At 39.2% G+C, this 22,252-nt stretch overlaps 1 protein-coding gene across 1 annotated transcript in view; it reads left to right on the top strand.

Moving 5' to 3' along the window:
• The window catches only part of INTS9 (integrator complex subunit 9), a 104,168-nt gene that overhangs the window by 63,966 nt on the left and 17,950 nt on the right, over nucleotides 1–22,252 (top strand). Inside the window, exons 7-10 of the mRNA XM_028114334.2 lie at nucleotides 3,388–3,508; nucleotides 4,314–4,448; nucleotides 19,465–19,576; nucleotides 21,976–22,156. Coding sequence (XP_027970135.1) covers nucleotides 3,388–3,508; nucleotides 4,314–4,448; nucleotides 19,465–19,576; nucleotides 21,976–22,156 — 549 coding nt within the window. The remainder of the gene's footprint in view (nucleotides 1–3,387; nucleotides 3,509–4,313; nucleotides 4,449–19,464; nucleotides 19,577–21,975; nucleotides 22,157–22,252) is intronic.

Genomic DNA, 22,252 nt, shown 5'->3' with positions numbered 1-22,252 from the left:
AAACGTCTGTGGGTTTTTACAAAACGTGTTTGCTGACCCCCAGTCTAAAAAAATCAAGAACTTCAGTTTTGGCAAAAAAAAAATTTTCTGTTTATTTTTAAAATTTTCTCCCTCATGTTTTGTGTTCCCACTTTCTGGAGCTCTCACTACTTAGATGTTTGACCTCCTGGACTGGACTCATATTTTTTTCTGTCCTCTTCCATCTCTTCGTTTTTGTTTGCTCTTTTGCCTGAGAAATTCTCTTTACCTCCCAACCTATCCATGAGTTTTTCATTTCTGCTGTCATAACTCCTTATTTTGGCATACATTTTTTATTTTTTAAATTAACTTTTTTATTGTAATATAAAACAAAAAAACACAATATATAGTTAATAAATTGTTATAAAGCAGCCATCCTTATAACTGCTACCAGGTCTAAAATAGAGTATTTCCAGTGACTCAAAAGCCCCTCTCTGTGTCCCAGTCTAATTACCACCCACTCTGACACATATATCATGGATTTCGACTCATTGCAATACTACCTTTTTTGCAGCTCAGATTATCCCAGCTTCAGACAGTGAGCCTCTTCATGCTGTCCACTGTGTCCTTTTGTGACCTTTGTACCCTTTGTTTCCTTGCTATGTACTTTCACAGGATGTTTAAGACTCCTCTTGTACATTCCCTACCCTAAATCTGGGATCACCCACTTCTCTAAAAAACTCTGTATTCTTTTAGTGGGAAATGGAACTTTAAGCTCCCATTCTGGTTGCTAACAATGCTCATTACTCCTGGACTGGTCGTCGTTTCTAAGTCATCATTTGGAGGAAAGAGCATATGTGTTTTCCTTCCCTTTTTTTTTCATGCTTCTATTACATTTTTATTATCAACATACAGCCATTACATACTATCCTTTCTCTCTTTTAATCTTCATTTGGTCTTACTTCTATATAACTATATGTTTAATGCTCACTACCAGCTGATGTCTGTAGTCATTTAGGTTATCTGAAGCTCATTCTTCAGAAGATGTCTCAGGATGGGATCATGAGAACAATATTCCCTGAGTTCTTGCAAGTTAATAATTGTTTATCTGTGCTTGAAAGTTAGTTTTGTTAATTGTATAATCTTTGGCTTGCATTTTCTTTCTTTGAATGTCTTAAATATTTTACTGTCTTTGAGTAAAACAGCATTGCTGTTGAAACTCTGGTATCATATTTTTTCCCTTGTAAGTCATTCACTCTTTTTGCCTAGCTGCCCAAAAGTTTATTTATAGTGTAAATGTTTTCCCAGAATATATTTGGTGTTACTTCTTCTGGGTCAGTGTTCTCAGGTATGCAGTATGTCCCTTCAGTATGTAATTTCAAGCCTCTTTTTATTTTAGCAATTAGAGTTTTTAGTATTTGTTCTGTTCCCTTGCTTGGATTTCTGTTAGGGACTGCTGTTCTCTGTATGTTGCTTCGTCCATGCCTGTCTTCATTATCAGCCACTTTCTTTCAAATTCTTTTTATCTCTTCATTTCTTTTTAGCATTTAATCTTTACATCCTGTGTTGTTCTTATGGCATTGGCTGTTGTGTGTTTATCCACTCTTACATTTCTATTAGCCTTCATTTCTGAAAAGATTTTTGAAATTTCTAATTCTTTATTAAGTTCTATCACCTTGTTTTGAAGCTCTTGATTTTTATGTGACTCTTTTGTGTCTTGTATGATTTTTTTTTTATGTTTTTAACTTATTTTGAAATTTTGATAGGTTTTGTTGGCATGCTTTCATTATCTGTGTGCTGTCATATTTTTATGCCCAAGAGCTTTTTTATTCTCTTAATGCTCCTCTTTTTTTTAATAGAAGTCACTTATCATTTCTTAGTCTCTCTTATTTATCTCTCTAAGGATAGTAATGGTAGTATTTTTTAAAGTTCTGTTCTACCAGACTAATTTATTTCTTCTCCTCCTCCCTCCATTTGTTTTGGCCTTTATCATTTTAGAGACTTCCCTCAAGTATACAGTGATCCTTGGTTATTGGCCCAGGTTTAGGAGTTGGACAGTAAAAAACTGATTAGAAAGTCTGTGTGCCATGAGTTTAAGTCTTGTTGAATTCTAGACTTTACCATAAAGTAATCTGGTTGAGCCAGTTTATCATGAAACCTCCAGTGTCAGTATCTTTTAGTTGATTTTTTTCTTTGGTGCTGATCAAATTTTTCAGAGAAGTTTCTTTCGGTCACCTACCCTGGAGGATATAAGCCTGACTGATAGTGTTCTGGGAGCCGTATGAAGAGAAGAAAATTGTTACTCTGGTATATAAACTTCTGCTTATTAACGAAGCTGCTGTTAGTTGTTGATGGTTTCCCCTAGTCTAGACTTTCATTTTTAATTTCTCCAGAGAATCACCTCTAGCAACAGTTTGCTGAGCTCTCTGGAATAGGTGAAGAGAACTGGAAGGTTCTATTTCTTATCAGTATTTTTTTTTCTAGAAAATCCCCTTGTTTTTAGGCTCACCTTCAACCTGACTTCCAGACATGCCTATTGTTTCAAATTGCTGAGCTTTTTATGGGTTCTGCAGCATAAATTAATTTGAATTAAATTTTCCTGTGTCTGCTAAGTCAGTTATTTGTGTTTTTACTTTCCACTTTCTAAAATGCTGTTGCTTCTTTCATTCTCTTTGTCTTGAAGGGGTGTGTGCGTGTGAAGCCCTTTACTATGTTCAGTGGTATTTCAGGAGAGAGAGCAGAGCTAATGCACACTTTTCAGTTGACCAGAAGTTCCTTGACCTATTTAAACAGAGAAGCTCAGGGAAGTCACTCTCCCAGGTCTATTCCTGATTCTGTTAGAGCAAATGACACAGTGTTTTTCTAATAACAGAGTTTTGTTTGCTTGTTTTAAGGGATACTCCTGATGCTGATCAGAAAAGTCACAAATTATGTTTTATTTTCCTCCTTTATGCCAAGCCTCAACTGTGTTTAACTCAGTCCTTTTCTATAGCTTTGCAGGCCCATGAATGAAGTGTATTTCGTTTATCATTCATGAATAGGAAAGAGAATTTGAAATGTCGTATAGAAATGCTCTGTGTTAAGATGTATATGATAAGCCCTAGAACAACCACTAAGGAAATAACTCAGAAAAATATAGTGAAACACCATGAAGGAAAAAGAATAGAGAAAAGTTTTGTTTTTTTTTTTAAGATCAACAAAACTAGCAAACCTTTTAGCTAGATTGACGAAGAAAAAAGAATACTCAAACTACTAAAATCAGAAATGAAAGAGGGGCAGTACTACCAACCTTACGGAAATAAAAATGATGATAAAGGAATCCTATAAACAATTCTATGCCAGTAAGTTGGACAACTTAGATGAAATGGACAAATTACTTGAAAGGAATCCTCAATAACATAAAAAGTTGGCATTGTGATGCATTTACAGGCTGTTGCCTTCTCCACTCAAGGACGCAGTGGAAGTATCAACCTGGAGAAGATGCTATACGATGCAAGAGGTGAACTCTGCCCTTAGCAAAATCCAGCTGGTGGGGTATTCTCAGAAAATTGTGAGTGTTAATATGATTTTAAGTGATGCATGAATGCTTTCGATTCATATTGTTACCCTTTGGGAGGATCTTATAGTTAGTTCCCTTTCTTTAGCCATTCAGTCACTGAGAATCTTGTACTAGTATGAGGTGGAAAGACAGTCATTATCCTCCATCCTCCAGGTTCTTGTTGGTGTTCTTTCCTAACACTCACATTCCCCAGCATTAGTTAGCCTTCTCTTGACCAGCTTGTAATGATCAGGAGAAAGACATCTCACTCTATTCACTTCAGAACAGTGGGTGCAACTTTATAGGTTTTGGACAGGTGAAAAAGGAAACAGCATATAACAGATCAAGAAGCGATTTGTCAAGTATAACTTTTGAACTTTGACCTGATAGTAAGGGTTCCCATTTTGTTAACTTGTGCCCAGAGCCCCTCGGTATAGAATGACCAAGAGCTTAATGCCTAGCCTAAAAAAAGAAAAAGAAAACCCAAGTAATTTTCTTTTTGGCCTTTCTGGTAATCTATTGTCTCTCTCTGTCTTTTGATGAGTCAGGCCTGGGTTCCTGGTACATGTGGCTGAAACTCATAGAGGGGGCAAGTAAAGACTGTAGGATTGCTTTCTGAGTCTACCATATGGTGTCCATTTTTTTGTTTTGGTTTGGTTTGGTTTTTGGTTTTTTTGCTTTATTTTATACTTTGTTTTACTTTAAATTTTCTTTAAGTGGATAAGGATATTTCTGGGGTTTTTTCCTACAAAGACTTACCTGGTGTGACTGTACTGCTGAAAGCTCATCACACATTCTTACTGTGGTTCTTTTCTAGGAGCTTTTTGGTGCAGTCCAGGTGACTCCACTAAGCTCAGGCTATGCCCTTGGAAGCTCCAACTGGATTATCCAATCCCATTATGAGAAAGTATCATATGTTTCCGGATCCTCCTTACTTACCACACATCCCCAGGTAATTCTAAATCTCTTTTAACAACTCAGTTTTTTGGTTATTTAATCCAAATTCATAATATATCCAGAGTATCATCAGTTGTTTTTAAATCTTCCTAATTTTGGTTTCTACATGTATCCTTTTATTTTTTTTAATTTTTGTTGTTATGGTAAGAATGCTTAACATGAGATCCATCCTCTTAATTTTTGTACTATACCTTATTTTTGACTATAGGTACAGTGTTGTGTAGCAGATCTTTAGAGCTTATCTTGCTTAACTGAAACTTTATGTTCTGTAGATATTCTTCATAAAATTTAGATTTTTCGTGTCCCAGTATTTAGGACTGCAAGTTCCTCTGTAAGATCCTGCTGTCTTTAGGTTCATCTCTAGGATTCTGAGATTTTCCACCACTTCCAATTACCATAGCCTGATATAGAACAGAAATGGTCACTCATTTACTCAGCAAATGTTAGTTATTTCTTTACTGAGGATCTACTATGTATCAAGCACTGATCTAGGTGTTAGAAAATCAGTGGTGAGCCACAGGCAAAGTCCCAACTCATGATTCCGTGTTCAGAAGAGCAGAGAGTGCCATTGTGATTGCAGCATGCTGAGTATAATCAGCAGGGGTGTCCATGAGATAAGCAGAGCCAGGTCACATGGAACTCTGTAGACCATGATGAGAAATTTGGATTTTATTTTACTTTACTTTTAAAGATTTACTTATTTTAGAGAGAGAGCACAAGCAGGAGGGGCAGAGGGAGAGGGAGAAAGAATCTCAAGCAGACTCCAAGCTGAGCACGGAGTTCGATCTCACAACCCTGAGCTCAGGGCTTGATCTTACAACCCAGAGATCACGACCAGAGCCGAAACCAAGAGTCAGATGTCCAACCAACTGCACCACCCAGGCACCCCTGGATTTTATTTTAATGTGTAGAGGGAAGCTATTGGAAGATTTTAAGTCTGTCATTCGTTAACAATCTTATTTGGCAAGTAGCTAAGTACATAACCATTGTTACAAATGTATTCTTTATTCCTTTTTAGGTATTATTGTTCATTTCATAAATCCTGATTCTTTCCATGTTTATAAAGGAGGGGCAGAGAAGATTAGATAGTTGGCTGTTGGATGGGTACAAACGTAGATAACTTGGGGAAGCCCATATCCTGTTTTAATATGAAGGGGAAAAAATGACTGCTGTAGGTCTAGAACAATAAGATGCCTCTGAGCTACCACTTTGTATTGGCTTTTTTCATACCTTCTTTTATAATTAGGTTTCATCTCAAGGTCTAGAGGGGACAAGTTGCTGTTTTTTCCTATAGCTAGCAGAATTCGGGGCCTTTCCCGCTTATTGAAATCAAAAGCCCATCAATGTCATCTTAATCTGCTTCATTGAATCAAAATACTTTATTGGCAGCTTCTATCATTCTTGATATATTCTTCCGTAAAAGACAGAAAGATTACTTGGCTGCCAACTCTTCCGATTTGTCCTGCTTAGATCAAAGCCTTTACCCTACCACTGATGCAATTTCCAGTAAATTATTCTTCCAAGGTTCGTAAATTTAAAGGGAAAATAAGGTCTTGAAAGCAATGAGCAACATACCTAAGTAATTCATTTTAATTTCTAGCTGGCAACCAGTGTTGTATGTAGAAAAAAAAAATGAAGTAGATTTTCTTTTACCCAGATAATTAGATTCTATATTGAATTAGCAGGGATAAGAAAAGTTTGGGTTTGGAAAAACTTAATAGTCAGCTTCATAGGTCAGCAGACTATGGCCCATGGACCAAATTTGGCTTGCCACCTGTTTCTGTAAATAATATCTTATTGTGTATGGCTGCTTGCACACTATAACAGCAAAGTTCTGCTTTGGAGTTAAACTTTACAGAAAAGGCCAACCGCTGACCTACTTGAGTGGAACCCTCTGAGCTGGGAAGAATAGGCTGCTGTAGTGATCTAATAAGCTAAATAAGCAGAGGGGAGTGGGGAGTTGGATTAAGCCTGATGTGGTAAGAATGGAGTGACAGAGAAAACATTGGCAGTGTTTAAGTCAACAAATACTTATTGATTGCTTTCTCTCTTCAGGGAAGGAAAAATACAGATTTCATGCTTAGATGATACTGAGAATGGTGATGATGACACTAATCCAGTTGACAAGGAGGAGTTGGCAGAGGGGGTTCTGGTTTTAGGAGGGGGTAGTGGCTATGATGAATAGGAATTTGAGTGAACACTGGGGACAGATGAAAATATAGAACTGGAACTTGGATGTGAAGGCAAGCCTGGAGACAAATTGGAGGAGCATCAGATTTTTTGAAGTATGTAAAGAGCTGAAGGGGAAAAACTGAGCTGTGGGGAACATTTACCAATAGAAAGTGGAAGGAAGAAAAACGATCTTGAATAAGAATGGAGAGTTAGAGGAGAATTGAGGCCCATAAAAATACAGCATCCCAAATGGAAGGAGAGAGCTAGCTTTTACTGAGCAGAATGTCTCAGTATTCATTTTTCTGATTGATATTCAACAGCATACTGAATTCTTATATTCTGATATTTATCGATTGATGGTAATATTATCTGCAAAGAAGTAACAATTTTGTCACTTTTCTTCCAATCCTTTTATCTTTTCTTTCTTTTTTCCTGTCTTACAGCTACATACTCTAGTCCCAGGAAGACAGAAGTGATGATAGTGGAAGCCTTGTCTATACTAGATTGTAAAGGGAATGCTTTGGTAGCTTCTTCATTAAATAGGATGGCTTACTCCTTGTTTTTAGCTATCAAGTTAGGAGTTTCTCCTCTGTTCCCAATTTTCTGATTTTTAAAAATCAAATGTAGATGTTGTACTTTATCAAATGCTTTTTCTGAGTCTGTGAGATGATCGCATGATTTCTTTCCTTTAGACCAGTAATGTAGTGAATTATAATACTAGCTTTTCTTACATTTAACTGTCCTTGTAGTCTTGGGATAAGTCTTATTTGATCACAATTTATTCTTTTTAAAATACGCTCCTGGAATAAATTGGTCAGTGTGTCTGTCTGCAGTACTGATTTTCTTCAAAGAATAAGTTTTTGCTTTTAATTGTTTTTGTTGTATTTTCATTCTCTATTCTGCCCTTTATTATTTCCTTCCTCCCATCTTTGGGTTTACTCTGTTGCTTTTCTTTTAATACTTAATCTCATTTGCTTCCATCCTTCTGTGCTTTTCAATAAATGTACTTAAAGCTATCAGTTTCTCTCAGTATCATTTAACTCTGTTAAATTGTTGATACGTAGTGCTCTGTCATTCATCTCTACGTATATTCATATGTTCATAATGTAAGTAGCCAAAGGTTGTTGTATAGTGCTTGTCTTTGTTTCTAGTCCATCCAATATGATTAGACTTAGGGTTAGATGAGAGACTTTTTTCAAGTCATACTTAAATGTTTCTGGATTTCTTTCTTTCTATCTTTTTCTTTCTTTCTTTCTCTCTCTCTCTCTCTTGCATTTGGATAAGAGTATACTAATTCATTGAAGTGTTATTTTGAAACACAGTCTGAAAAAAAAAAAGAAACACAGTCTGTTTTTTAAGTGTTCTGTGTATGCTGGAAAAGACTGTATTCACTGTTGAATGAAAAATTTTCTATATGTATGTATTCATTTGAGTTTATTATGTTATTCTGGTCTTTCATATCTTTGCTTAGCTTCCAGTTTCTGAAAAGATGTGTTATTTGTTGATAAATTTCTCCCTATACTTCCACCGGTTATTGCTGCTTATATTTTTAAGCTGTATAATCAGAGGTATATATGTTCATGATCATTATGTTTTATCAGGATGCTGATTTCTTTTTTTCTCTATCAAAACTGCATTAAAAGCCAAGAGACATTTTCCCCCTTTGATATCTGCCTGGTATTCTTTTCCATCCCTTTTCATTCCTTCTGTATCCTTTTCTAGTGAATCTCTTGTAGACAACATAGAGATTTTTTTTTTAAGATTTATTTACTTATTTTAGAGAGAACGTTCACATGAGTGGGGGAAGAGAGAATTCTCAAGCAGACTCCCCGCTGAGTGTGGAACCTGATGTGGACTCAGTCCCACAGCGTCGAGATCATGACCTGACCCAAAACCAAGAGTCAGACACTCAACCACCTGAGCACCCAGGCCCCCTGATTCTTTTTTCTTTTTTAAAAATTTTATTTATTTATTTGAGAGAGAGAGAGCACAAGCACGAGCAGGGGGAAGAGCAGAGGGAGAAACAGACTCCCCATTGAGCAGGGAGCCCAACACAGGGCTTGATCCCAGGGCCCCATGACCTGAGCCAAAGGCAGACGCTCAACCGACTGAGCCACCCAGGTGCCCCAATGAAACTATTTATATTTCCTGTAATTATTATAGTATCAAGGGCTTATTTTTGCAACCTTAGTTCATGGTATTTTTAGTTTATTCTTTCCCCTGTCCTTTCTTCCCTTCTTTTAGACAGCTAAATTTCTTTCTATAAGATTGAGCACAATGTATTTGATTTTTATTCTTCTGGGTTGTTCCTTAGTTTATTTTTCCTTTGAGTATCCTGAACTTATCAGTATCTTTTTCTTTCCCTCCAGAGCCCCATTTCCTCTTGTCTCTGCCATCTTTTTCCTCTTCCTCCCCGCCCCCGCCCCACCACCTTCCCACCATGTTCATACTGTCTGGAATTTTAGTTCTGGGTTATTTAGAATATACATAGAGTACTGAATATATTGCTTATTTATAGGTAACAGTGAACTGTATTGAGTTTTTTTTTTTTTCAACCTTACTTCCCATGTATCTCATAATCCTTTCTAGATTTACTTTCCTTTTTCCAGGAGTACTTGAGGAATGTTCACCAAGAGGGTCTTAAAATGGTAAACCTTATGAGACCTTGAAGTACTAGGAATATCTTTAATATTTCCTCACATTTAAATGATAGCTTGGATAGAAAATTCAAGGAAAAGAACTTTGAAACTATAAAGTTTGGAAAGTATTTCTTCCTTTTCCACTTGTACCCTTGTTGCAACTGAAGAACTGCAAAGCCCTGGGGCACCTGGGTGGCTCCTTTGGTTAAGCCACCCAGGTGCCCCAGAGCTTTGTATTCCTTTAGATTTGTTCCTTTATGGGGTCTGCTTTTAGAATTTTCACTTTGTCTTCAGTATTCTTAAGTTTTACTGTGATGTATCTTAAATGTGTATTTTTTTCTATAATACTTTGAGAAATCTTCCAATTTCCTTTAACACAGAAGGATTCTTAATTGTTAAAATTATTTATTCTTCTTATGGAACTTCTAGTATACAGGTATTGACACTTCTGTGTTTTCCATCTCTCTCTCTCTCTCTCTTTTTTTTTTCACCATCTCCTTCTTGAAGCCTCCTGAAAAGACTCCTCAACTTGATCTTCCAGCTCATGAATTCATTCTTGAATGAATACATATGCATATACATACTGCTCTTTAACCTATGTGTTGAATTCTTTATGGCAATGACTGTATTTTTATACATAATATTTTCAAATGTTTTTTTATACATAATCATTTTTATTTTACTTATTTGTGTGTGGACTTGTTTAATGCATATTCTACTGTTCCATCTGGTTTATTAATTCTCCTTGTAGGGTCAGTTTTTAGCTTACTGTATTTAGTAGGTGTTTTATTTCCCTGTCAGCTCTTACTACCTGGCCTTCAGGGAAATCCTTTTGTACCTCTGCTCTAGACACTGCTTTTTTCCCCCAGAGTTTGTCTTCCTTACTTGTTACCACTAAGCCTAAACCTTGTACCATTTAGCCTCATAGTATGAGGGAGCAAGGAAGGGCTGGTAGGTCTGCCTATACCTATTTTGAACACTTATCCCACTCTTCTGGTATTTTCTACCTCACAGTACGTTGGAGCCTGCCACAATCTGCCAGTGGTAGTATGGAGGAGAGAGAAAAGGACAGAGTTCCTTGCCAACCTGTATTCTTCCTGCAGTGCCCAGCCCTCTTTGGCTCTTGCTTGCCATTTTGTTCCCATTCCAGCACCCATGGTTTCCCCAGGAATTCATCATGGTGGTTTAGTTTCTCAAAATGTCAGATGCCCTTATTTCTGTGCTTTCTCTCAGCTTAGATTCTACAAGAGGGCCAGCAGCTTGTGTTGACTATATCTTGTTGGGAACTCTAGTGGAATTTTTGTTTTGTTTTAAGGTATTATTATTTCCTTATATTTCTGATTAGAAGATTCATTTGTAGTAGTTTTGGAAAATACAAAAATCTCAGAGAAAGCAATAAAAATTGTGGTAATCCTGATACCCAGAGATAACCCTTTGCAGCCTGCTTTTCTGCTTTTTCCCATTAACTATGTAATGAGTACTCCTCAGTTCATTAGTATTCCACACGTTTGATATCTGCCTAGTATTCCATCATATGGACATGCAAGAAGGTATCTGTTTCCTCATAGACGTTTAAATTATTTTAAGTTAAAAAATTTTTTTTCCTGAAAAACATCTACTCCAAATGGATGTGCATTCTGCCCAAAAAGAGGACAAAGGACACAGTTGAAAGATAGTAACTAATAGAACCAAACAGATGGTGGCTGTTGGATAGATCCCATAAATGCGTTAGCTGTAACTAGTGAGCACTTTTGGTTAATATCAGAGCCCAAGCCTTCCTGGCCTTAGGAATCAAATTAATGGATTTGCTTGTGGGTTGTGAACTTACATTTGCACACCAACTTTATTTATATATATTTATTTACTTTATATATATATATATACACTATATATATATATGATATGTGTGTGTGTGTATATATATATATATATATAGTATTTATTATAATTGTTGAAAAAACAACGTGATAGTCATTATTTCAAAAGCTTCCTAGCTATGCTGCCTCACTTCAGGGGTAGGACTTGAGTTTTAGCTATGGAAATCACCAGCATAATAGAACAAGACTACATATACCTGGACATGGGAAGCTACAGAATTTTGGGTTAGTTTTAGAAACTAACAGGACATTGATTCCCATTTAGGGCTGAGATTTGAAATACAGAAAATTGTATTGTGTGGTAGATATTTTGTTGTTACTATTGATAGTGGGTTTAAATTTGGTTTGTTTATTGTTTTGGTTTTATTCCCATCCTTCTTCTGACTGTTGAAAGAGACCCAGGAAGTTGTCCATCCCACTGCTTCAGCCCTCCTGGCCTTGAGGCCAAGACAGGTGGTTCTCTGGTTTGCAAGGTGGGTGGTGGCTATGAGGGACAATGAGAAGAGAGATGACTTGAAAGCAAGGGCTCCAGATGGGAACTTCTGCCTTAGGGCAGTGGTTCTTAACATTTTGTGGACCAGGGATCCAAAAGCCTGGTGGTGAAAATCTGACAAGAATGATTAAAATAGGGTCACCTGGGGTGGCTGAGTCAGTTAAGCCTCTGACCCTTGGTTTTGTCTGAGGTCATGATCTCAGGGTCATGAAATTGGGTCCTGCATTGGGCTCCACACTCAGTGCAGAGTCTGCTTAAGATTCATTCCCCCTTTGTTCCTCCCCCTGCTCATGCGCTCTCTCTCTAAACCAATAAAATCTAAAAAAAGGAAAAAAGAATGACTAAAATATACTATATATATATCTGCACACCTACACAAGACTTTGCATTTATTTGGAGACTGTTAAGTTTATAGAGTCCTCAGAAGCCCATTGTTATGTCTCAGATTGAGAAGCTCTTTTGAGTTAGAACTTGGAAATAATTTTTTTTAAGATATAAAATTAATTTTAAAAATTAATTGGTGGGGGGCACCTGGGTGGCTCAGTCGGTTAAGCGTCTGTCTTCGGCTCAGGTCATGATCCCAGGGTTCTGGGATCGAGCCCCACATCAGGCTCCCTGCTCAGTGGGGAGTCTGCTTCTCCCTCTCCCTCTGCAGCAACCCCCCATGCTCTCTCTCAAATAAATAAATAAAATCTTTAAAAAAAAAATTGGTAATTTCTACTCAGTCAATTCCCTGAAGCCTGTGATGTTCACAATGGAAATTCCTTCTTGTTGACAGGGCTGGAAAAGGTTGGTAGCTGGCCTGTGAAAGTCTCCTTTGTAGCACACACTTCCCAGCATTCACTCTGCCTCTCCTTCCTCATCCTTCTCCCGTGGGAGTTCAGGATGAACTATTACTTTGTTCTCCTGAGGTCTTAAAGACTTTGGCAGTAATAAATGTATATTCTTCTCTTAATCTAAAGAAATTATCTTAAATTTGGACTCTTGAATCAGGTTTCTAGAGCTAAGGCAGTTTCTTGGGTCAGCTTGTTTGTTTTGCTCTGTTTTGTTTTTTTGTATTTTTCTCTTCCCTCTCAATTCCCCAAATGTTTTGTTGTTATTTATGCAGTGCTTTGATCTGGATGTTCTACAGTTTTGGTTTTGGATTTTTTAAATTTATTTTATTGTAATAAATATGTGACTTGTTCCAAATCTTCATGTGGATGTACATGTTCAGCATTTTCAGCCATTCCTTAGTCTTCTGATGTAAAATTAATTTCCTTCTAGATATCCCTGGGAGATATCTATAGGCTGCTGCTTCTCCCTTCAGGCCTGGCCTTAGGAGGCTCTCACAATCAGGTTTAGTCCTTGGGAAGTTTCTGGGAGTGTTTGTCTTTCTCTCGTATGGAACTGGGGAATTAAAGCCACATGGTCAGCCTTATGCACAAGGCAGAGCTGGGATGTAGTATCAATACAGGAGACATTTTCCTGCATCCACAAAACTGACTTTAACCCAACTGGTTGAGGCTTCCCGTGCACCCCTGGTCACATGGCTCCCATGGAACACCTGGGCTTCATTTATCCACTCTTTTTTTCTGTGAGGTATCAGACCCAGTTCCGGGTCCAGTATTGACCCTTCCACTCAAGAGGGGGCAGCATGTTTTCACTTTACTTCTCTGGGCTGATCGAACTTCACTTCATCTATGGAGACCAGGTGATTAATACTCTATAGCATCACATCTCTGCACAACTTTCCCTGAGGTATGTCCGGGAGGGCCCGCTCTTCCTGGTTAAAGGACATGACCACATCCTCAAAGTGGTATTTAAGAAAAACATCTGGGGGCGCCTGAGTGGTTCAGTGGGTTAAGCATCCAACTCTTGATTTTGCCTTAGGTCATGATTTCAGGGTCATGAGATCAATCCCTGCATCGGGCTCCACACTAAGCTTGGAGCCTGCTTGAGATTCTTTCTCTCCCTCCCCTTCTGCCCCCGCCCTCCCCAACCCCCAGCTCCTGCTCACGCGTGCTCCTCTCCCCCAAAAAAATATTTTTAATAGAAAAGAAAGACCTCAGGACAAGCCACACAGCATCCAGCTCCCTCCTCAGTTGTCAAGGCCACAGACAAGAAGCTTTTTTCTCCCTGTGGCTCCCTGTGGACACAGACAAGAAGCTTTTTTCTCCACAGGTAGTCCCAAAAGCCTCAGTCGCACCTCCTTGGGTCGGTCCTGAGGAAACAAAGCTCTTGTCCTCACTGGCAACACAGTCCCAACCAGTAAAAGTTTAACCTGTTATATTTGGGGGTGGTGGAAAAGTTGAACTACAAATGATTCAGGATTAGTTTGGAGAATTGGGCTCAGGAAGCAGACCATGAAGCAAGGAGGGAGAAACTGGACAACTTGCTGGACTCCTATCTGTTACTTTCCACACGTGCTGTTTTGTTTCTTATCTGTGGGCAGCTTCTCTGCAGAGTACAGTTGACTCTTAAGCAACACATGTTTGAACTGCACAAGTCCACTTATATATGGAAGTTTATAGTACTGTATTTTCTTGTCCTTATGATTTTCTTAACGTTTTCTTTTCTCTAGCTTGCTTTATTGTAAGAACATAGTTTATAATACATAGAACATACAAACTATGTATTAATTGACTACGTTATCAGAAAGGCTTCCCATCCACAGGAAGCTATTAGTAGTTACATTTTGGAAGAGTCAGAAGTTATATGCGGACTCCCCCACCCATGTTGTTCAGAGGTCAACTCTATTTCCTTCTCTCAAAAATAACGTATGCTACTTAGATGCATTGATTGATTTGTTCAGTCACTCCTTCCGTCACTTAGTCCATGGCATCTCTTAAACCCCTGCTTTGGGCAGTGGAATATGCTAGGCTGGAAGGGGAATGAGGAGGGGTAGGTTTTACATTTACAGAAGTTACAATAGGGGAATAAGATGTGGACCTACAGGACTCTTCTTCAGGGTGCAGGTGGTTAATCCTGTCAGATTAGAAATCCCCTAAAGTGCTGAGGGATTTCCCCCCCTTCCTGGGTGGATTGGGGAGATCTCATGGGAGAGCGGCCTTTGAATTGGTCTTAGAAAGCTAGAGACGATGTGCTTCATGATCTCAAATTTATGTCTTCCTTTCTCTCATCAAAGAAGTGTAGGTCATTGGGTCATTCACTCATTCCTTCTTTTCTGCCTCTAAGTAAACCTGAAGAATTTTAATACAGAAAAAGGCTTTCAGTGGACTGTCTCATTGCCTCACTACTGGATTCTCTGTCTCGTAACCATGATGAGATTTCTCCTGTTTGCTTTGCTCAGCTTAGTTTTGTGCACCTGGCTTTTTCCCTCTTTTACCTCTAGAGAACTGGTTCACGTCTCTAGCCCAACAGCAATCAGCCTCCAGCCAAATTTACTCTTTTCTGTTTTCCCCAGCATCTCACAGCTGCATTTGACATCATTCATCATTCTCTTGTTAGAATTCTGTTTAGTCTCGGCTCCTGGGGGCAGTCTTGCTGTTTTCTTACTCTACTTGATCTTTTGTTATATTATAGGGTGCAAGCACCAGAAAGCTATCTTTCCCAAACTGCTCATTTTTACAGGCAGGGAAGCTCTGCACTGCATTATGTACTTGTTTACTTGCTTCTCTCCCCATTTACCTTATGGAGTCCCACAGCATTGGCCCTAGGCACACTCCACTTTCCTCAACTCTAAACAAACTGACATTTTTGTTAAATACTTTAATAAAGGTACCTAGCAAATCCCCATATCTGTCACGCATCTTTGTTTTATCTTTTATTCTCATAATAAATCCATTTGTTATCCCCTAAACACCTGCAGCCGTCCCACACTGGACTTATTATTGCCTCCTTATTCTTTTAAATCATTGCGCCCAAATTTCCCTTTGTCTACATTTCTGACTTGAGGATTTGGAGCCATCTTAAGGTCTCACTTTGTCCATTGTCCAGTACATCTGGCCCTTTCCCACCTGTCTATTAACAGTTTTCTGTGATATTGTGTAGATCTTCCTCTTCCATCTCCTCAAGTGCCATAAAATTACAGTTTTTTCCCCGTTTATGTCCAGGCTGCTACAGGGGACTTCTGAGTGTTGTCCCTCTTTTTGGTCTCACCCCCTCCTCAACTGTCACCTGCTTCATACTGTTGATTCCTTACTATCCACTCTGTCAGTCTTCATGATTCTGACCTTTTTGGTTCTTTCCTCGTTACACTTTCCCTCATTTTTACTAATCTCTCTTCTCAGCCCCAAAGTAAACTTTCCATTCCAGCCAAATAAATTCATTTGGCATCTACAGGTTGCCTTTCTCTGCCTTTTGCCCACCCCCTCTCCAGCCTTCCTGCCAAAGTCGACCTGCTGTTTCTCACCTTGCTGACTTCTAGAGAACTGTTTCCCAGTATGGAATGCTCTCACATTTCCTACCAGACCATATTCTTTTTGTGCATTCATTTATTCAGCAAATGTTTGTTTACTATTTGCTGTGTGCCAGGCATTTTGCTAGGAATTGGGGATACAAATCCTTGCCCTCAGGGAGCTCCATAGTCCTGTGGGGGACACAAGTAAATAGGCAGTTACAAAGCAGTGTGAATAGTGCTGGTATAGAAAGTCTTAGAGGCCACGGGGCATATGTAGAAGGGACATCTTGCTGTGGGAAAGAAGGGGTGTCATGCAGCTGTTCCAAAGGATATTTTAAAGTTCCTTAGCCAAAGAAAGAAAACTAGACGCAAAACTTCACCTGCCAGAAAGCCGTGTATAAGTGGCCCCACCTGGTCTGGTGGGGCCCTCTACTCTGCATTCCTCTTGGCCCTTATAGACCCAGTACAAACTCTTGAAATTCACATTATATTTTCTATGGCTTTTTGAATAAACCTCTTTTGTTTTTAACATTTATTCATTTGAGAGAACCAGGGTGGGGGGGCAGAGGGAGGAGAGAGAAACATAAGCAGACTCCATGCTGAGCGTGGAGCTTGACATAGGGTTCGATCCCACGACCCTGAGCTTAGACCTGAGCCAAAGCCAAGAGTCAGACGCTCAACCAACTCTGCCACCCAGGTGCCCCCAAAATCCTTTTTTTCGATAATACATACATGTTTTCTCTTCAACTAGATTATAGGCTACTTTCTAGGACCTAGAGACTGAGTATCCTTTTTCTCATACTCTGTGCAAAGTGTCCAATGTAAATTCACCAGCAGAGGAGCCAACACAATGACCACAGCTTCCTTGGGCCTAGGGCTTTTCAAAATTTTATTTCACAAGCTTGATTGTGACTGTCAACTTTGTGTAAGGTATTTTTATTTGATTCTTGGACACAATGGAATTTTCTGTTGTGTGTGTTTGAACAAAATGTTCCCATTCAAAGCACTCAGTGAGTTGCCATTGACACCAATAATATACACATTTGCCCTTTTGTGGTGGGAATGGAGATGTTGGCAGTACCAGCTTGGTTCTGAGAGTGTCACTAAAAGGCTTTGAAAGCTGATTCTTTACAGTAGCCTTGCAAATCAACAAGTGCCTCCAGGTTTAGGGCTAAAATAACAAACATCTAGTCTGACCTGATCATGAAGTATTTCTTGTAACTTCCAACTCCACGGTATTCATGTTGTAGTACTGCTTTTGTTTTTTACTATGGGCATTAATTTTTCAAAGGAAGGCAACATTGATGGCTGAGGTTCAGAGATAATGTTGTTTTCAGGACCACATTTGCTCTCCGTTACATGTTTTCATTTCAGTCAGTAGTTCTTAACCTTTGGGGGGTCATGGCCCCATATGACAACCCAATCAAATCTATGGGAAAGTGTACATAGGCACACACAGAATTGTATATACTATTTAGGGGGTTCCTAGACCCTCTGAATTCCCCCATCAGCCCTGTGACTCATTGTTGGCTTGTTCTAATAAGGTTCTTACAAAATTGTTGTCATTTTAAGCTAAATATGCTAACAAAGTTTGATCCCTTTTGTCACCATTCAGTTCTTCTGTTTGGCACATGCACACAGTGAACATTTCCAGGCTCGTTGCACATCTGTTAGTATAAACCACTGTCCTGTACTTCTTCCTTCTCTGGAAACAATGAATGCATATGTATTTTTTAGAGGAGTGCATATAGATAGATCAGTTCTGCCCAGGCAGAGGAAAAGCTCTTGTATGCATTAGTATAATACATCTGTGCAAGTAGGAATTAGAATCTATTCAGTATAGCTGTCACGACCATGCTTTTCTGCCTTCATGTTAAAGAAATGTTTCTCGGGTTATAAAACAGCTTATATAACTGCAATCATGTTATTTAAAAATAACGAAGCCCTTATATCCATGTTTATATAAAATGCTAAAGGAATATACATGAAAAGGCACATATATTCAGATAACATTGCGGGTGGTGGGCCTTTGCTGTGCTACTGTTTGGAATTTTCTTTATTGGAAAATCCAGGTGGAACAGAGAAAGGAGGGATGAGGCCTCTTACTAAACTGGGTTTCTGGCTTTTTTCTTCTTACATTCCGGTGAGTATGTGAAATGACAATGAGGAAAAGATGTGTTACAAAATAGCTCCAGCATCTCAATCCATGGGCCTTCATTTTTGTTTTCAGTTTGAATCCTGATTTCTTTGGAAAGGGTAGTTAGTGTTTTGGTTTTTTTTAAGTGCTCTGAAAATAATCAAAATTAAATTCAAGTTGTGCCAGGTAAAAATAAAAATATGACATCCTAAGGATCACATAATAGTGCACCACGGTGGGACTTCATAGTTTACAAGAAGATTGTGTATATTAGTTCATGAGACTCTCAGAAATCAGTGAAGGAAGATGGGTCAACAAATATGCCCATGTTGTAAGAAACCCAGCTCAGAGCCTTAGCTGAGGTCCCATGACTAATAAGGGACTGGGAGGGAGGCTTTATATTTCTGGTTCTAATTCAGCGTTCTTCCTGGCTCCTCTGCCATGGATACTTGGGAAAAATCGCCTGGCTCTCTGAGTCCCAGTTTGCATTTTCATAATGTAAACTTATTTCATGTATTTATTTCAAGTTTTTAAACGCTTGTTTTCATTTTGCAGAGTTGTGTTGAGAATCAGATTATACAGTGCAGTGGTTCTCAAAGCATGATCCCTAGACCAGCACCAGGAGCATCTCTTGGGAGCTTGTTAGAAATGCAAATTCTTAGGCCCACCTTAAACCTGAATCGGAAACTCTGGGTGTGGCACCCAGCAATCCATGTTTCGGCAGACCCGCCAGGTGATTCTAATACACACTCAGGTTGGAGACCCACCAATGATATGTGTGAGATAGCATTTTGAAAAGAGCAATGTGTTCTAGAAATTTGAGATAGGAAGCTGTTTTTTTTTTCCTTTTTTAAAGATTTTATTTATTTGAGAGAGAGTGAGAGAGAGCACAAGAGCAGGGTGAGGGGCAGAGGGAGAAGCAGACTCCCCGCTGAGCAGGGAGCCCCATGCGGGGCTCGATCCTGGGACTCTGGAATCATGACCTGAGCCAAAGGCAGACACTTAACTGAGCCACCCAGGCGCCCCATTCTTTTTTTTTTTTAATTGAGGTAAAATTTATGTATAGTGAAACCCAAAGATCTTAAACATACAGTTCTATGAATTTTCACATTATGTGATCCCCACACCAGTTGAGGCATGGAACTCTTTTATCATTCTGTAAAGTTCCGTCTTGCCTCCTCTGGTGTGTGGTCGTCCCCGCTGCTGTTCCCAGACAGACTTCATTAGAGGAAGTAAGAGGACACGACAATGATTTGATCACAGAACAGTGACTGTATTCTTTTTTTCCTTTACTACTTATACTTACCATTTCTTTTTGAATTACTAAGCAGAGTTCTCTCTGGTTTTTCAGCCTATGGACCAAGCTTCTCTCAAAAACAGTGACGTTCTCATTCTGACAGGCCTGACCCAGATCCCCACCGCAAACCCAGACGGCATGGTGGGAGAGTTCTGCAGCAATCTGGGTATGTGACCAGCTCGTACTGTGGATGTGATGAGGTGTGCTAGGTTTGCTTTTGGATACCTTGCTTCTGCAGTAGTTTGTGCTCCTTCCCTTCACATTCACATCCTCCAGCGTTTCAAAGCTTTTCCCCCGTCTACTCCACCCTTCTCGCCTGTCCTTCAAAGCTTGCTGTTGTCAGCAAAAGCAATTCTTAAGCAACAGAAATCTGAAGAATGTTAGAATGGTTGTCGTAAGAGTCAATTCAAGTGTTTAGCACTTTTATGCAACAGATACTCAACATTCTCCCACTTCACTTATGTTGAAAATTCTTATTTATTCTTCTTGCTTTGTGGTGGGATTTGGGGGCAGGACGGGTGTGCATACAAGGTGGTGGTTGTCAAAAAAGGGAAGAATCACATCTTTGCTTTGCAGATAATAGCAGATTGAAAAGACCGTTAATGCTTTGCATTCACAACAGCAAAACGCTGAACACATCATTTTTTTCCACCAGTATTTGGTTGGTGTTATTTTTTCTTTGAGAGAAGACTAAATTTGGGGGAGAGACTTGGGTGTTTGCTACCTACAAGAAATATATGTTTCTTTGGATATAATTGTCAGTAAAATCTAGAAATCCTGCCCTTCTTTATGGAAAAGTATAGGTTGCTTACTGTCTTAGCTTGGGCTGCTGTAACAGAATACCATAGACTGGGTGGCTTGAACAACATTTATTTCTCTTAGTTCTGGAGGCTGGGAAGTCTGAGATCAGGTTGCCAGCATGGTCAGGTTCTGGTGAGGGCCCTCCTCCTGGCTTGTAGATGCCCACAAGGGTGTCCTCACTTGGCAGAGAGAAGCAACTCTCGTGTCTCGTCCTATTCTTGTAAGGGCACTAATCACGTCATGGAGGCTGTACCCTCATGGCCTCCTCTAAACCCAGTTACTGCCCAAAGCACGCACCCCCAGTACCATCACATTGGGAGTTAGGGCTTCAATATATGAATTTTAGGGGGACACAGACCTTCAGTCCATGACGGTTACCAAAGAGGGATTAATGAGCTCAGACCTTCCACCCCTAGCAACTGTAAGTGCTGTCACCTCTGCTCTGGGGGAAAGAAATAGTCATCTTATATTTACATGAAAGTCAGTATGCTTTGAAATTTCACCTGCCCATGCCAAACTTTTTTGTTCTTTGCTGATATTAAGCCGAACACAATTTATTCTTCCTTGAAAAAATTATTGGACTTGTCTCAAATAGCATCTTTAATTTGTATGTTCGTTTGTTTATAATCTAGAATCATAGACTCAAAGAACTTTAGATCTTAAAGGAGCCTTACATCTAATTTCCTGGTTCTCAAAGTCCACTAACCACTTGCCTCAAGATCATTGAGGCCACCTATTAAAGATGCAGTTTGGAGTCCCTGCCACAGACCTAGTAAGTCAGATTCTCTGGGGAGAGGAGAGACCCAGCAGAAAACCTGCATTTTTAACATGTTCCCTGGCAATATTCATGTACACTAAAGCTTGAAGACCACTGATCTAGTTCACTCCTCTCATAACCAATCAAGAAACAGGCCCAGCCAGGTATCAGTGGCTTATGCAAGATCCTATAGCTTGTGACAAAGGCAGGAGTAGAGCCAGGCCTCTGGAGCCCTGACCACTGTCTCCCACCACGGTACCATAGTCTCGTAATGGCAAGTCAACCAGTGCTTGGGGTACTGCATCTCGGAGAGCCTGTGTGTCAGACCTGGGAACAAAGAGGATCCAAGACATCAGAGGCTTCAAGATCTATACCCAAAAGCTGTGTGTTTCAGTTTGTTTTGGAAACCAAACAAAAAACAAACTTAAAAGAGCTTTGTTTTTTTTTTTCTTTTTTAGCCAGTTATAACTTCTAATATGATTATACCCATAAGTTGCAATTCCTCATTTGATAACTTGTTTTAAGTATTTAAAGTATGGAGGATTTTCTCACAGATAACACATTAATGAAAGAAAATGCCTAAAATGAGTCAAATGGAAAAACTTGGCCTATTTCCTTATAGGTCATTCAGCAGTGGTCAGAGACTGAGCAGAGACAAATCCAGCAAAGTTTTGAGCAGGAGCTAAAAAGAAAAGGAGCTTGGAGGGTCTGTCCTGAAGCTCGGCTGCCATTGGTAACCTTTAAAACCCAAACCCTTCACTGCACACCCTGTTCCCAGGGACTGAGACATCCAGTAAAAACCCAGCTGATGGTTAAGTTAGCCTCTGGATTCTCCCACCTCTGTGCTGTTCTTCAAAAGAAACACATCCTTATCCATGGGAAATGAATTGTATGAACAGAAGTAGGAAAATTAAAGAAATCCAAATATTATTTTTAAAGTTTTGTTGTACCTTTATAAAACTATTCTTTTAATGCCACCATTTTCTCTCTGGCTTCAACTTTTCTAGCACTGACAGTCCGGAATGGAGGAAACGTGTTGGTGCCCTGTTACCCTTCCGGCGTGATCTATGACCTCTTGGAATGTCTGTATCAGTACATTGACTCAGCCGGCCTCTCCAACATCCCTTTCTACTTCATCTCCCCGGTGGCCAACAGTTCACTTGAGTTTTCCCAGATTTTTGCTGAGTGGTATGTCTCTGTTCTTCTCCGTGATTCAGCACATTCAAGCAATAAGAATGAAAATGTAAAAAGTTTTTTTAATTAAAAAATAGAAATAGGTTCTTT

Source organism: Eumetopias jubatus, unplaced genomic scaffold (genome assembly GCF_037043125.1).
Source record: "Eumetopias jubatus isolate StellerSeaLion01/CBP00866 unplaced genomic scaffold, mEumJub1_p1.0 scaffold_2, whole genome shotgun sequence".
NCBI lineage: Eukaryota > Metazoa > Chordata > Mammalia > Carnivora > Otariidae > Eumetopias > Eumetopias jubatus.
The sequence above is the reverse complement of the archived record's forward strand: the minus strand, read 5'-3'. Positions and strand labels throughout refer to the sequence as shown.